This window comes from Cyanistes caeruleus, unplaced genomic scaffold (assembly GCF_971803275.1).
Source record: "Cyanistes caeruleus unplaced genomic scaffold, bCyaCae1.hap1.1 HAP1_SCAFFOLD_98, whole genome shotgun sequence".
NCBI lineage: Eukaryota > Metazoa > Chordata > Aves > Passeriformes > Paridae > Cyanistes > Cyanistes caeruleus.
Genome location: NW_028255900.1, coordinates 469,587 through 483,450, shown reverse-complemented (window position 1 = coordinate 483,450; position 13,864 = coordinate 469,587). Strand labels below are relative to the sequence as shown.

Below are 13,864 nucleotides of genomic sequence, written 5' to 3'. Positions count from 1 at the left end.
GCCGATCCCCCAAACTGGGTGAGGCCCCTTCAGCTGCACTCACTGCCCGCCGGCCCGGACGGTGGAAGGAATTGCGGAGGAGCCCCAAGGTGTGTGGAAAACTTGACATCCCCACAGGCTTCTGTCTACAAGGAAGACATAGGAGTCCTGTAAAAGTTATTTCATTCATAAAAATAGGGAGAGGCCATGGTTCATTTCCTGTGGGGTCTCTCCAGTTGTTGGCAGACACAGCCTCCTTTTCATCCTAATTTTCTTGGTCACATCTCCCTCTCCCTTTCCCCATTGGCTGTAGTCCTGGAGAGGTAGAGACTTCCCAATGCACCTCCTACATACCCCCTTAATATGCACCCCACTTGTATAGCTAAGGATATTGATGGTTGTGTTAAGTCTTTGTTGTTCTTCTGGAAGTTGATGAATTTAGCAGGACCTTGGCTGAGCAGCAGTCTGTGTCATCAATTCATAACATTTTCTGCAGCTGCTGGCTCCTCCTGTCACTTCCTTATGTCCACGTCCCTGGCCCTATGTGCAGTGAGGTTGAGGGGATCAGTTTGTAAAGAGGCTTTGTTGTTGTTCCTTTGCTGGGGTTGCCCCGTTTTGGGGCCATCCCCCCTGGAGCAGGGTGTCCCCCCTTGGTGCAGGCGCAGGGCTCAGGCAGGGCTGAGCCAATCAGAGCGCGCGGCGCTGATGACTCATCAGTGTCCAGGCAGAGCCGCAGCTGCCAGCGTTCCCCAGCTGGAGCCCAGCTGCGCCCCTCCCCCCCGGGCCTTGGCGCCCCCCTGGAGGGGAATTTGGGGAGGTGGGAGGGGGGAGCGCCAAGGCCGGGCCCCCCCGCGCTGTGGTGGCGGGAGCGGCTGCAGTGGGGAGCGAGTGCGGGTGGAAGCGGCCGAGAGCCCAGCGCTGCCCCAGGCCGAGCTGGCCCAGCTGCATCCGTGCCCCTGCGGTGGGATGCTGTGGGACTGGGGGGGAAGAGGGAGGCGGCAGTGGGTGCTGGGCCTGGGGGCAGGAGGAGAAGGGAAGGAGAAGCAGGGCTGAAGAACAAAATGGTGAAAATATGTACCTGGGGCTGTGCAGAAGGAGGAGGAGGAGTGTGACCTAGAGCAGGGACACAGGAGGAAGAGGAGCACAAAGAGGAAGCTGCACAAAGTTCATCCCTGTGTCTGCAGCTCCCCCAGCCCCAGGAGCATTCCCCCCCCTCCAAATGCAGTAGGTGACTGGGGAGGGGAATAACCATTTTCACGGGGCTGAATCTTTGTTGGGATAAATGTTGGTGCTTTTGTTTCTTGTAGGGGCTGCACCTTTCTGTTCTGCAGGGGGTTTTGGCTGAATCTCGTAGTTTGATTAGCTATGGATCTTTTTTGAGGATGTTTGGGCCGAATCTTTGTGTGCTGGACGTTCTTATAGACACAAGATGCCCAATGACTTTCTGAGATGAACTTGGGCAAGGAGGAAACTCCAGTCCAAGGTGCTCTCCTGTTTTTTTTTTTCCCCCCAACCAGGATTTTACGTTCCCAAACTATGTTGAGATGGAAGAGAAGAAAAAGCTCCAGAGATGCCGCACAAGGAGGGTCTGCAAATCCAGTCCAGGGAGCTCCGAGGAGGAAAGATCCCCCCAGTGCCAGGAACACGGCCAGAGATCCAGCCGGAGCTCAGAGCAGGGGGAGAAGCCTCACAAGTGCTTGGAGTGTGGGAAGGGTTTCAGGTGGAGCTCCCAACTGATCCAGCACCAGGTGATTCACACTGGGGAAAAGCCCTACGAGTGTGGGGAATGTGGGAAGAGCTTCACCAACACATCTTACCTGATGAAACACCAGGTGATCCACACTGGGGAACGGCCATATGAGTGTGGGAAATGTGGGAAGAGCTTCAGCCGGAGCTCCGACTTTTGGAAACACCAGATGATCCACACTGGGAAACGACCCTATGAGTGTGGGAAATGTGGGAAGAGCTTCAGAAGTATCTCTGACCTGATGAGACACCAGGTGATCCACACAGGGGAACGGCCCTACACCTGCTTGGAATGTGGGAAGAGCTTTGGGTGGATCTCCTACCTGAGGGCACACCAGCTCATCCACACTGGGGAGAGGCCCTTCGAGTGTCCCAAGTGTGGGAAGAGGTTTCAGCGCAGCTCTGATGTTCTCAAACATGAGCGGATTCACACAGAGGAGAGGCCCTTCCGCTGCCCCGACTGCGGGAAGGGCTTCCAGTACAATGGCCACCTCACCGTCCACCGGCGCATCCACACTGGGGAGAGGCCCTACGAGTGTCCCCAGTGTGGGAAGAGCTTCTCCACCAGCTCTCACTTGTCCCGACACCAACGTAGGCACCAGTAAGGGAAGCCCTGCGAGTGCCCTGAGTGCGGGAAGAGCTTCGTGCGCTGCTCCAGCTCCATCCCCCATGGGAGGATGGGCGTTGGATGATCCCCAGTGACCCCCGTAGGGCAGAGCCCTGGTGATCCGTGGTCCTGGTGATGCGTGTTGGGAAGACACCTGGCTGGGAGGCTCCACATCTTCCTGGCTCCCTGGAAGCCAGGTGGGTACCTGGATGAAAGCAGGGGAATGAAAATCCAACAGGATACAGAATGACGGTGGGAATTGATGACTTTGAATCTTCAAGAACCTTTTGCCTCAGGAGCTGTGTGGGCAGAGAAAAGGGGGTGACACCGGGCTTGGGGGCCCAGAGGGGAGCACACACACTCTGTGGGGAGGGAGGACACGACCCCTGTGACCCCACCTCACCTTCCTGCACAGGCAGAAGCTGAGCCCCAGTGCCAGGAAGATGAAGGCCAACGTGGAGCCCCCGGTCCCCGTCAGCATCTTGCTGCGGGTGGCATTTCACTCATCCCTGGGGCACCTGCCGGGGTCAGGACCCCCAAAACCTCTCACAGACATCCCAACCTCCTCCAAGGACCCTCCCAGTCTCTCCCAGCCCACCCAGGACCCTCTGAAACCTCTTTTGGAGTCACTAATTTTAAACAATTAAGAATTAGAGAAAAATTAGAGATTATGGCTAGAGATAGGCCTTGCTGGAACTAGTTAGAGTTAATGATTTAAGTGAGAAGCAGGATTTGAGATAATGAATCTTGAACTTAGGTAAAAAATTACTTGTCATTGTATGTTTGGTCAGCTGTGTTTATAATGTGAAAAGAGAAACTGATAAACGGGTTCAGGAAGATCACAGACCTTACATCTGGAAACCCATTTAAAAGTCACAAGGAAGGAAATTGGAGTTGTACCAAACGTCCTTTGTAATGTCCACCATTGTAATGGTAGAAACGTGAGAGTGAGGAAGAGTGGTTTTCCTTCATCTCTTGATGACCACTACATGCCAAAATGACCCCCTCCTCAAATTAAGGAGCCCACCATGCAGGCATAATGACTTTTTAAATCATTACCGTGCATTTTAATCAAACCTGGGGAATGGGAAGTGTTAGCATTATGCATATGCATTAGTATTAATATGTATTAGTATTTTGGATATTCAAGACTTTTGTAAATAAATAGACACTGGAATCTTTTGTCAACTCGCAGTGCGTATTAAGGCGTGACTCCCGCACTCGCCCAGTGCTGTGATTAAACATCCACTTTGTAACTTTAAACTGTTGGAGAGGTTTTTTTGTCCATTAACAGATTGATGTTGATACCAGATCAGTATCACTATTTTGGTAAATCACTGCCAGTCTCTTCCCAGCCTCCCCAGGACCCAGCAGAGCCCCTCCTGTTCCTCTCAGGATCCCACAGCCCCCTCACAATTTCTCCCCACTGCCCCTGGACCCCCAAACCCTCTCCCAGTCCCTTCCCAGCCCCACCAGGACTCATCAAGACTCCTCCCAGTCTCTTCCCAGCACAACCAACCTCATCCCAATCCCTGCTTTCCAATCCCCAATCTCCTTGCAGCTCCTCCAGGCTCACTCAAATCCCTCCCTGTGACACCCAGCACCCCCAAACTCCCTCCCAGGGTCCACCAGGACCCCCAGAACCCCATCCCACCCTCCCCAACATCCTTCAAACCCCTTCCCAGCCATCCTAAGCACCTCAATCCCTTCCCCAGTTTAAACCAGTCTATCTCAAACTCCCTCCCAGTTCCTCCCAGCACACCCCAATCCCCCTCTGGGCCCCCCCAGTGCCTCCCCCGCTGCCCCCGGCGCTGTGGGGGCCGGGCCGTGCCCCAGTGCCGGCTCAGGGGGTGCTCCAGGCTGCCGTGCTCCACCTGGCAGCTGGAGCTGAGCTCGCAATGCCGGGGGCGGTTTCCAGCAGCACCAGGAGCTGCTGGCTCCAGCTCAAGGGCACCAGCGAGATGGACACGCTGGGGTGGGCGCTCGGAGAGATTGGGCACAATGGGATCAGCTGGGTGTGAAATGGTGCCAAGGCCAGTCAGCTCTTCCTCAGCTCCACGCCAGGAGTGGAACACACCTCTGGAGCAGGATGACCCAAGGTGTGGCTTAGAGCAATGCTCTGCAGCACTTAACAGCTGTCAGGCACAGTGTGGAGGCAAGAATGGGGGGAAGGTATTTTTTTTTGGGTTTTGGTATTGGGTTTCAGGGAAAGGCTTAATCTCCCAAGGGTCCAGGGACAAAAGACTCAGAACACAAGCGTACAGCAATTTATATATGGGGAGGGCCCAGGGGTGGATACAAAACTTCAACCAGTGAGGGATATCCTGGGGAGGGGAATAGGACACATGGACCAATGGGGTGCTGTGGATTAGGGGATTTCCAAAGGGGATGTCCAAGCAGGGGGTTGGCATAAGGCAGGATTGACAGGGAACATTTGGGAACAAGGGGCAGGGTGGACAAGATTGATAGGGAAGGTACTGGAAAAAGGGGTTGGGATACAATGATGGGCAGGGCAGGGGAGGAGATAACTTTGGGTTAAACCAACAAAGCAGGGGGGTAACAGCCTGGCTCGGCTGCAGGGGGGTCCCAGGGTGTGAGGATGGGGGGTTTGGGAGGGTTCCAGTCCTGGATACAGGGGTGCACGGGGGTCCTGCTGCAGCGGAATGGGAGTTCAGGAGGGTCCCTCTGTTCTGGGGCTCAAGGGGTCCCAGTGCCTGAAAATGGAGGTTCAGGGGGGTTCTGGTGCCCAGAAATGGGGGTTCTGAGAGGTTTCCATTCCCGAGAATGGGGGTTTAAGGGGATTCCAGGTTCCAGATAAGGGGGTGCAGGGGTTTTTGGGGCCGGGGAAGGGGGTACCAGGGGGTCCCGGTGCCCCAAAATGAACGTTCAAGGGGGTCTCTGTGCCCAGGAAGGGGGGTTCGCCCAGAAATGGAAGCGCAGGGGTTCCCCATTCCCAGTGTAATAAATGGAATTGATTCGTGCTAACTAAATTGTAACTGTTATTAAAGTTATTATTAGAAACTATCAAGAATCAGTGTTACAAAGCAGATGCACCCCTTTGCAGATGTTACATGTCAAAATTAAGGTACAGGATGTAGTTTAGAAAATAAATGGTCAGTAAAACCAGAAAAAGGAGGAAACTTATGGGAAACATTAATGAATATGTATAAGCATACAGTATATAAGTTTAGCTTGAAGTGCTTTGTTTCGTACGTGAGGTGAGGTGAGAAGACCCCCCCACACCCCGGTTGGTTTTGCTTATGCCTTAAGCATTTGTAACCACTGGCCAATTATATTCACACATATATATATATATATATATATATATATAAAATATGTATCTGATTATATCTACTAAATTGTATCTCTTTTTTACTAAATTCTATTCTTTTACTAAATTCTATTCTTTTATTATTTTGTATCCAATTTATTAAGCTATGTTATAATTAATTAAATTTGATTGTTTGGAAATTTGAAAGTCATTTATAACACTACTATATCAAAAGCAGTTCAAAGTGATTACAAACTGTGCTATATCAAAATCGTTCTGATTATAATAATTTGCAAAAGCCAACACATAATAGCGAAGGTCAAAAACAACATAGTTCTTTATCACAAACACAGGGCAGGTTTTTCCCTTGCATGGAACACTTGGGCCTTCCCCGGGCCCCTTCTGCCCTCCCGCAGAACCAGAGGCATTTTCCAGCGCACACAGTTTGTAAGCAAGAGCCGGCTGCAGCCCAGAAGGCTCCAAGCGCCTCCTTCCAGGCTGACTCTGCAGATGCCGAGGCTGCTCTGGGCTCTGCCAGGCTCTGCTGGGGCTCAGCTCTGGGCGAGGCTGGGCCCGCTCTCCCCTCGCAGTGCTCCGGGCAGCTGAGTCACAGCGGGAGAAGGACAGGACACCTCAAGGGACTGGAGGTTTAACAGAGATTTTATTCAAATAACTGCCATAACAAACAGGCTGTCCTAACCTACTCTAACTAACTAACAGTGCTAACTACCCTAACTAACTACTTCTCCTAACTACTATAATGAAAAGCTGGCCTCCAGGGCTTCATCTCCTCCTGCGCTGCTCCCTCAGTTGCTTTGCTGCAGTGATCAGAGGGGTCAGGCTGGAGAGAGGCTTGGCTGATGACAAAAATGGGTGCTGCCCAAGGGATAAAAAAGAAAGAAATGAACTGTTACTTTCCAGAGTCAAGTTCCTCACAGGCTCTGTTGCAACGGGACAAAGGGGAATGGTTTGAAAGTCAAGAGAGGGAAGCAGGCTCAGATTAGATGTAAAGAAGAATTGCTCTAGCAGGAGAGTGGGGAAACACTGAGAGAGGGAGCCCAGAGATGTGGGAGGTGGCTCCTCCCTGGAAACATCCAGGCTCAGGTCAGGCAGGGCTCTGAGCCACCTGATGTGCTTGAAGATGTCCCCGCTCGTGGCGGGGCACCAGCTCCAGATGAGCTCGACAGGAGCCTGCCAAGCCAAAGCAGGCGAGGATTCTGCTGGCTTTGCGTGTGAAAAGCAGCGGGACTGGAGATGATGGGAGGGGGGCCCCACAAGAAAAGCCCTCCCTGGCGCTGCCGTTTCCCCCGCAGCCGCTTGGCATTCACCTGCAGCAGCTCCTGGGCAGAGAAGCGCCGCTCCTCGTCCGGCTCCAGGCTGCACTCGAGGAAGTCCCGCAGCAGAGCCGACAGGCGCCTGGGCTCCTGCAGCTGCGGGCTCCCGTTCTGCCGGATCAGAGCGCGGGCCTGCAGGAAAAGCAAACACAGCGCTCTGACAGCTTCCTCCACACCCACACGTGCTCACATCCAGCCCGCTTTCTCTGCCCCAGCTCCCCGGGCACTTTCCTCCCTGGCACAGATGCTGCTGCTCACAGCTCATTCTTCTGGGCCAGCCAAAAAACCCAAACCCTGGAGCAGCCACAGCCATTGCAACATCCAAATGATCTTGCCTTCAGAGCCGACTGCATTGGCTGACTTTGTCAGTAGGAACCTCCATCAGAAATAGCCCATTTTGCTTCTCCAAATACAGACACCAGCTTTACAGGCCATTTTCAAGAGTTAGTGTGGTCTGCCTGTGTTATTTTAAGGTATTTTTACATCAAATGCATCTCTGCAGTGCCTCTGACATTCAAGTAAAAGCATTCCTGATGCCCCATGCCAGAAACTGCCAGGCAAGGAACAGCAGGTTTGTGTGGCTGAAAGCTCAGGCTTGGTGACGCAGAGAAAGTAAAAGGAAGGAAAGAAATATGTTAGACTGTGGGGATGTTAAACAATCATCTTCATGTTTCAGTATAGTTTCCCAGTGAGAAGAGCCAGGGGGAGTTCATCTCACAAAACCTCTTTTAGAAACTCCTCCAGAAATCTTGTTGGGTTTGGGTGTGGGTGTTGGGGTTTGTTTGGGGTTTTCTACAAGACAACATTAGAGCTGATGCACTTGCTTCATGTATTTGGGTGATCCTCACAAGAGCTGCAACAACTTAAATGCCAAAGCAAATTGTTGCTGGAGACTGCAGAATATTTGTCTGTGTTCAGGCTCAGGTGCTGTGGGAATTCCCTTTGCGATGTGCAGAAACCTCCAGCTGCTCCTCCCAGTGCAGGGTCACCCTGTGCTCACAGGCCTCTGCAAAGCCTGGAGAATTTGCCTCTTACCATGGCCCCCGTTTGCTGGAAGTAAGGAGGTTCTCCTTCCACCATCTCGATGGTCACAATGCCAAAGGACCAGATGTCCACCTTGGGGCCGTAAGGAGAACTGGTCACAACTTCTGGGGCCATCCAGTGAGCAGTGCCCACCATGGAGCTGCACTGGTCCTGCTCAGGGCTGAGCTGAGCACAGAGGCCAAAATCAGCTGAGGACAGAAACAAGCACTGTCAAAGGCAGCTGCAATGAGGAAACCAAGCACAAAGATTCCCCACTCTCAGTCTGGGAATGCAGTGCTGAATCCAGCTGGAAAAGTCCTCAGGGCTGTAGCCAAGGAAAGATGGAACTGGACCCTTAAAGAAGCCCTCAGCTTTCATGCTTGGCTTTTACTGATTTCCTTTGAAGCTTTAGATTGCAACTCCTGCCCCTCTGGGAGGGCCATTCCCAGAGCAAAGGCACTCCTGACAGCCTGCTCCTCTCCTGAGCTCTCTGCACGGGGCAGCCGCTCTCAGCTGGCAGCAGGGGCCGGGCAGTGCCACCAGCAGCACTTGTGGGGCTCTGGCCCTCACTGGGAAGCAGCCCCACAGCCGCACCCCGGGAGCGCCGTGCCTGGCCAGGAACACCCACCCAGCTTGACAGAGCCGTCCATTCCCAGAAGGATGTTGGAGCTCTTCAGATCTCGGTGGATCACCCGGTTGGAATGGAGGAAATCCAGGCCCTGCAGACACTGAGAGACAACAAGAAACACGAGGGAAAAAATCAGAGGCCGGAATATATCACACAACAAAGGACAGTTTAGAATTCTGCCAGCAGCAACTTTGCTGTGACAGCCCAGGAGTGCAGTGCAGACAAACTCCAGGCAAAAGGTTCAAGGCGAAGCTGAGAGCAGCAAATCAGATCCAAAAAAGACAGAGAGTACCACAACAGCAGGAAAGAAGACAAGAACAGAGTAGAAATGCAGTGATATTTGCTGGCCATTCACTTCAGAGGCTCTTTCCTCTCCAGCTCATAAAAACAACACAGAAACAAAGGCCTGAGCATGGAGCCACTCTGTTCTCACAGCCTCTTTGGAAGGACCATGGTGTCCCAGCCATGGGAAGCACAAGCAGGATCCCTCACCTCCTGACTGACAGCTGCCATCTCTCCTTCAGCCATGCGTGTCTGTCTGACAACGTCCTGCAAAGTTCCTCCATCCATGTATTCCATCACCAGCCAGAGATCTCCATCAACAAGGAAGCTGGAAGAGGAGAACAATGGCACAGAGATGAATGTGCATTGCTCAATTCCCCCAGGGAAAAGCCCAGAGTGGAGTTTTGTTCCCAGGTCACTTGTCAATGAGGACAGAATCAGATGGAGAGACATTCCTGCCAGGCTGCACAGGCCTTGGAATCTGCCCAGGCTAAAGGAGAAGGAGGCACCCGGGAGAAAGGAGAGGCCTTAGATGGCAAGCAGGTGAAAAATGCACTTTAGCAACAGCCCAGCTCAATGTGGAACCACAACACTTGCCCCCAGCTGCTTCAGCATCTGAACTCATCAGTTCCACCATTCCCTCCGGAACAAGGCAACACAACTTCCAGAGTTATCCAGGGGAGGAGGCCGTGCAGCACTTGGGGCAAAAGCAGTCAAATGCTTGGAAAACCTTGCACAAAGTCCCTTCAGAAATAGGCAAGGCCATTGAAAAATGGGAAAATGAGGCATTTCTGGAAACAAGAACCTGGTTTTCCTGGCACCTGCAGCAATGGGAAAGGGCTGGGAAGAAGAAGCCAAGGAAAATAATTTCTACCAGGGTTTATCAGCACTTGCTGTAAAACACAGCAAATGGGGTCAACTTGAAGAAAAAGGCAAAGCAAAGCAACAAAAGCACATGGAAGGAGTGAAGTGCCAGGCTGTTGTTCTGGGAAGATATGGCCGGGTCAGGCATTTTCAGAACAGGCTACAGACTGGGGATGCCAGGAAAGATGAACGCAGGGCCCGTGCATGGGAAAAGACCTGAAGCACTCACCTGTCCAGAGAGTTGACAATGTTGGGGTTCTTCTTGTCCTTCAGGACCACGACCTCATTCACAGCTCGTTCCCTGTTGTGCCCTCTGAGACTCATTTTCTTGATGGCCACCTGAAGGGACATTGCAGACCTTTAACTGGAGCAGTCTGTGGCAGGAGGCCACAGCAAAGACGGAGCGAGTCTTTATGGAGCGAGCGAGCCGGGCTGTGCCAAACTGCCTTGGGATGGGACACCAGAGCTCAGCAAGTGCCATTCCCACAGCCCATTGCTCTGCTCGCTGGGGCTGTTACAGGACTCATGGCCAGAGACATTTGGCTCTGTAAGCTCTGCAGAAATGCTCCCTCAGCTGTCAGCCTCCAAGCTCTAACAACATTCTCTGCACCTACAGTCTTCTCAAGTGGCCTCAGCACTCTTAGGATTATTATTCCAACACATTTTGCAAGCAGGAGGTAATTCTGTTTCTGTGCACACAGAGCAAAACAGCTGGGAACCCTTTAGCAATTCTATGGCATTTGGCCAGGATTTCAAATGTCCCTGCCCTGTTTGGGATAGCACAACAAAGCAAACGTGCACATCCATTGCTCAGATAATCCCTGTCCCAGCTGCCATTGACACCACACCCAAACACAGCTGGAGGTTTAAGAGAGAGCTTTGCTCTGCACATCCATCTTCTCATTTCTCTCCCTGGCTCTGTGGGGACAGCTTCAGTAGGACTAAAACCCCAAACTGAGCCCAAGCAGGATCTCTCCTTAATTAGGCCTTGAGGTATCCTGATGAAACTCAGGATGATAAAACTGTTAAATAGTGTTCCTGTCCGAGGCTGGGATGAAGGTAAATTGGGCCTCAGTCTCCAGCAGCTGATGCATTCACACTTTTAGACATGAAGACCAGGCCAGTGTGTCCTGCTCTGACAGACACCGCTGCCCCCCTTGCCTTCCTTTGGGCACTTGAGAAGGACCAAGTCTGTCCCAGCTGTGCTCTGCAGGCTGACCCTGCTCTGCCTTCAGAGGAGCAGCCTGTGCAGGAAAGCTCTGCTGGGCCCCACAGCTCCAGCCACAGCTCCCAGCAGAGGGGAAAGCCCTCGAGAGCTGCCAGACGTGCCGGGCGTGTTGACACTGACCTCTCCTCCCGTGGCCCTGTCGAGTCCTTTGGAAACGGTTCCAAAAGCCCTGGAGACAAAACAGCAGAGAAGAAAGAAGCAGCGCTTCAGGCCCTGGCAATGAAAGCCAGCCCAGACAGGAGATCTCTGCTGCCTGCAGCATTCACAAAACACCCGAGTGCATCCACCCTTCAAACAACAGCACAGCAGCCACCAGCCCTCTGCCATGCAAGGTGCCTTCTGACCACAGTTATCAATTCTGATCAGCACTGAGAGGCAGCAGCATCGTACCCCAGTGTCTGAAGGGGTTTGGAGCTCTCCTGACTTCTCACTGGATCCTGCACCAGCAAAATACCTGGGCCCTGCTTGTGCAGAAGTAACTGCCTTGCCCTTACCCTTGGCCAATCTGCTCCAGTTCCAGGTATTTCTCGGCAGGCTCCCCCACGCTCACCGTGTTCCCTGAAAGAAACCAGGTGGAAGATGCTCCCTCTCAGATGAGAGCCAGAATGCAGCCCCACTCCCTGGGGCCGGGAGCCCCTTGCTCTCAGCTGGGGAAGGACAATAAATGACCCTGTGCCATTCAGCTGCAGAGCAACCCTGGGTGCAGCTGATGCTGAGACACACACACAGCACCCTGCTCTGGCACACAGGAACAGAGCAGACGTACTCAGCTGCATCAGGCTCCACTCCCCGCTCCCCTCTGGCTGCAGGGCTGTGCTGCTGTCAGAATGTTCAGCCCAGGATCCTGCAGCACAGGGAGCTTCGGTGTCCTCTTCAGGAGCAGAGGGAGGTTCCTCATCCTCTTCCCAAATCAGTGCAGGTTCCTCATCCTCTTCCCAAAATGCTGCTGGTTCACCCTCCTCTTCCCAAGCCACAGGATGTTCTCTGTCCTCATCCCACACCGGGAGATTGCTGTCATCCTCGTCACACGCCATGGGAGCTTGGCCATGCTCATCCCACACCAGGGGACATCCACCGTCCTCGTCCCCCACCGGGAGATGTCCACTGTCCTTGTCACACACCGCGGGAGCCTTGCCGTTGTTTTCCCAAACCGCGGGGTGTTCGCCCTCGTCTCCCAGAACAGCGGGAAGTTCACTGCTCTCTTCCTCCTCTTTGGCCTCCTCTTGGCAAGCAGAGGGAGCCAGAGGAGGTGCTGATGCTGCTTTGGTGCCCTGTGGACAGACGGGAGCGTGAGGGACGGGAAGTTCTATCTCAGTTATCACCTTCTTTATCCTCAGCTACACATCCAGCTGCACTAAGCAGAAATAGGGTTCAGAGCTGTTCAAACTAACAATGGGCTAAAGCCGACATTGCCACTTATTGTTGGGAATTCCATATTCCAGCATGGCTAAAGCCAGCAAGCAATCTTCTGCCTGAAAAACCAGTCCTGCAGCTCTTCAAAAGCTCTTCAGCAGAAACAGAGAAAACTGCCAGGGATCTCTTTGCTGCTGCTGCTGCTGCAGCAAAGACACTGACAGGAACTTTCCTTCAGCCTCCCAGGCTGGCACTCGGCTGCCACACGCCGAGCTCACAACTTGCTGCACAATTCTGAACACCAAAGCTTCCTTTGCCACTCACCGAAGGAGGAGCTGCTGGGGATCCACGCGTGAGGTGCCCTGCAACGGGAGAGGGAACGTGAACCAGATGTTGTTAGGAAAAAACTGCCTGTGGTGGGAAATGAGCAAGGCAAGCCCGAGAGAGCATTTTGCTTTCACAGCATCCCTCCAGGAGCCACAGGCCCTTCACACAGCAAGCAAGAGAGCAGCACAAAATACTGGGCTGTGTCAGCTCTTGGCTGGAGCAGCAAACGGAGGGAGTTCCAGGCTCTGCTGCCACAGACTCCCCGCTTGAGGGAACAGAACCCCCCCAGGCCTCATTGCAAATGCTGTGCACGCCCCGCTGGCTGCAGACACCCCCTTTTTCAGCTGCAGCTTCTGGCAGGAGCTCTCCCAAACCAACCGTGTCCTCAGGGCAATTTGGTTACAGAGTCAACTCCGTTCCAGTGGAAGAACAGAAAGCACACAGCAAGCCCAAAGCCACAGAGGCTGCACCGAGGGAAAACCTCAACTTACGTGCCAAGTGGGTTAAAAAATACCCCGAATAAGCCACAGAGAACAGAGTGCCAACTGCAGCAACCACTTGCTGCATCATTTTGGCTGCGCTGCACACGTCTGCAGACTGTACCCCTGCAAGCACAGAAGGACACCCGTCAGGGACTGGGCTGGCTGCTGAGAATGCCTCGGGCAGGAGGATCCTCTGGCAAAGAGCAGGCGCCCAGAGCCGCTCTGGACACTGAGGCCTCCGTGTCCCACAGCAACGGGAACACCACGGGGACGTGGCAGCGTTCCTGTGACACCACAGCAGCCGCTCACGCAAAAACCGCCTGGAAGCTTCTCCTGTGTCACAAAGGAGCACAAAGAATCCTCCCAGGGCACGGCCTATTGCCCAAAGGATCCAAGAGGAACTCTGAAAATGCAGCAAACAAGGACACCCCATAGCCCAGTCTGAGCACTGAGGAGGAACGAGGACAGCACCAAACCAAAGCAAACACGACCTGTAGTCACTGATACTGCTGAATAAAACCAGCAAGGCTTGTTCCATCTGGAATCTTTGTTCTAGTTCTAAAAACAAGCAAGGTTCTTCACTGTAAATATACAGAAAGCAGGAACTGGGGAGGAGGTGGGATTAGGAAGGAGGAGGAGCAGGAGGAGAGAGAAAGGAAAAGGAGGAGCAGGAACAGGAATAGAAGGAGAAGCTGGAGGTTCCAGTGCCCCCTGTGTCCGCAGCACCCCCGGCCACGGGC

At 53.3% G+C, this 13,864-nt stretch overlaps 1 protein-coding gene and 1 pseudogene across 1 annotated transcript; one reads left to right on the top strand and one right to left on the bottom strand.

Annotated features, from left to right (window-relative positions):
* The first annotated feature begins 1,229 nt into the window (after nt 1-1,229).
* LOC147646442 (uncharacterized) overlaps nt 1,230-13,864 on the top strand; it is a 170,411-nt pseudogene continuing 157,776 nt past the window's right edge.
* On the bottom strand, nt 7,569-10,132 carry LOC147646447 (serine/threonine-protein kinase PAK 3-like). The gene is made up of 3 exons (XM_086873440.1): nt 9,964-10,132; nt 9,081-9,198; nt 7,569-8,688 (listed from the first exon to the last, which is right to left on the bottom strand). Exons 1-3 carry the CDS (start codon nt 10,083-10,085, stop codon nt 8,527-8,529), a joined length of 402 nt encoding a protein of 133 aa, XP_086729566.1. The 5' UTR covers nt 10,086-10,132; the 3' UTR covers nt 7,569-8,526.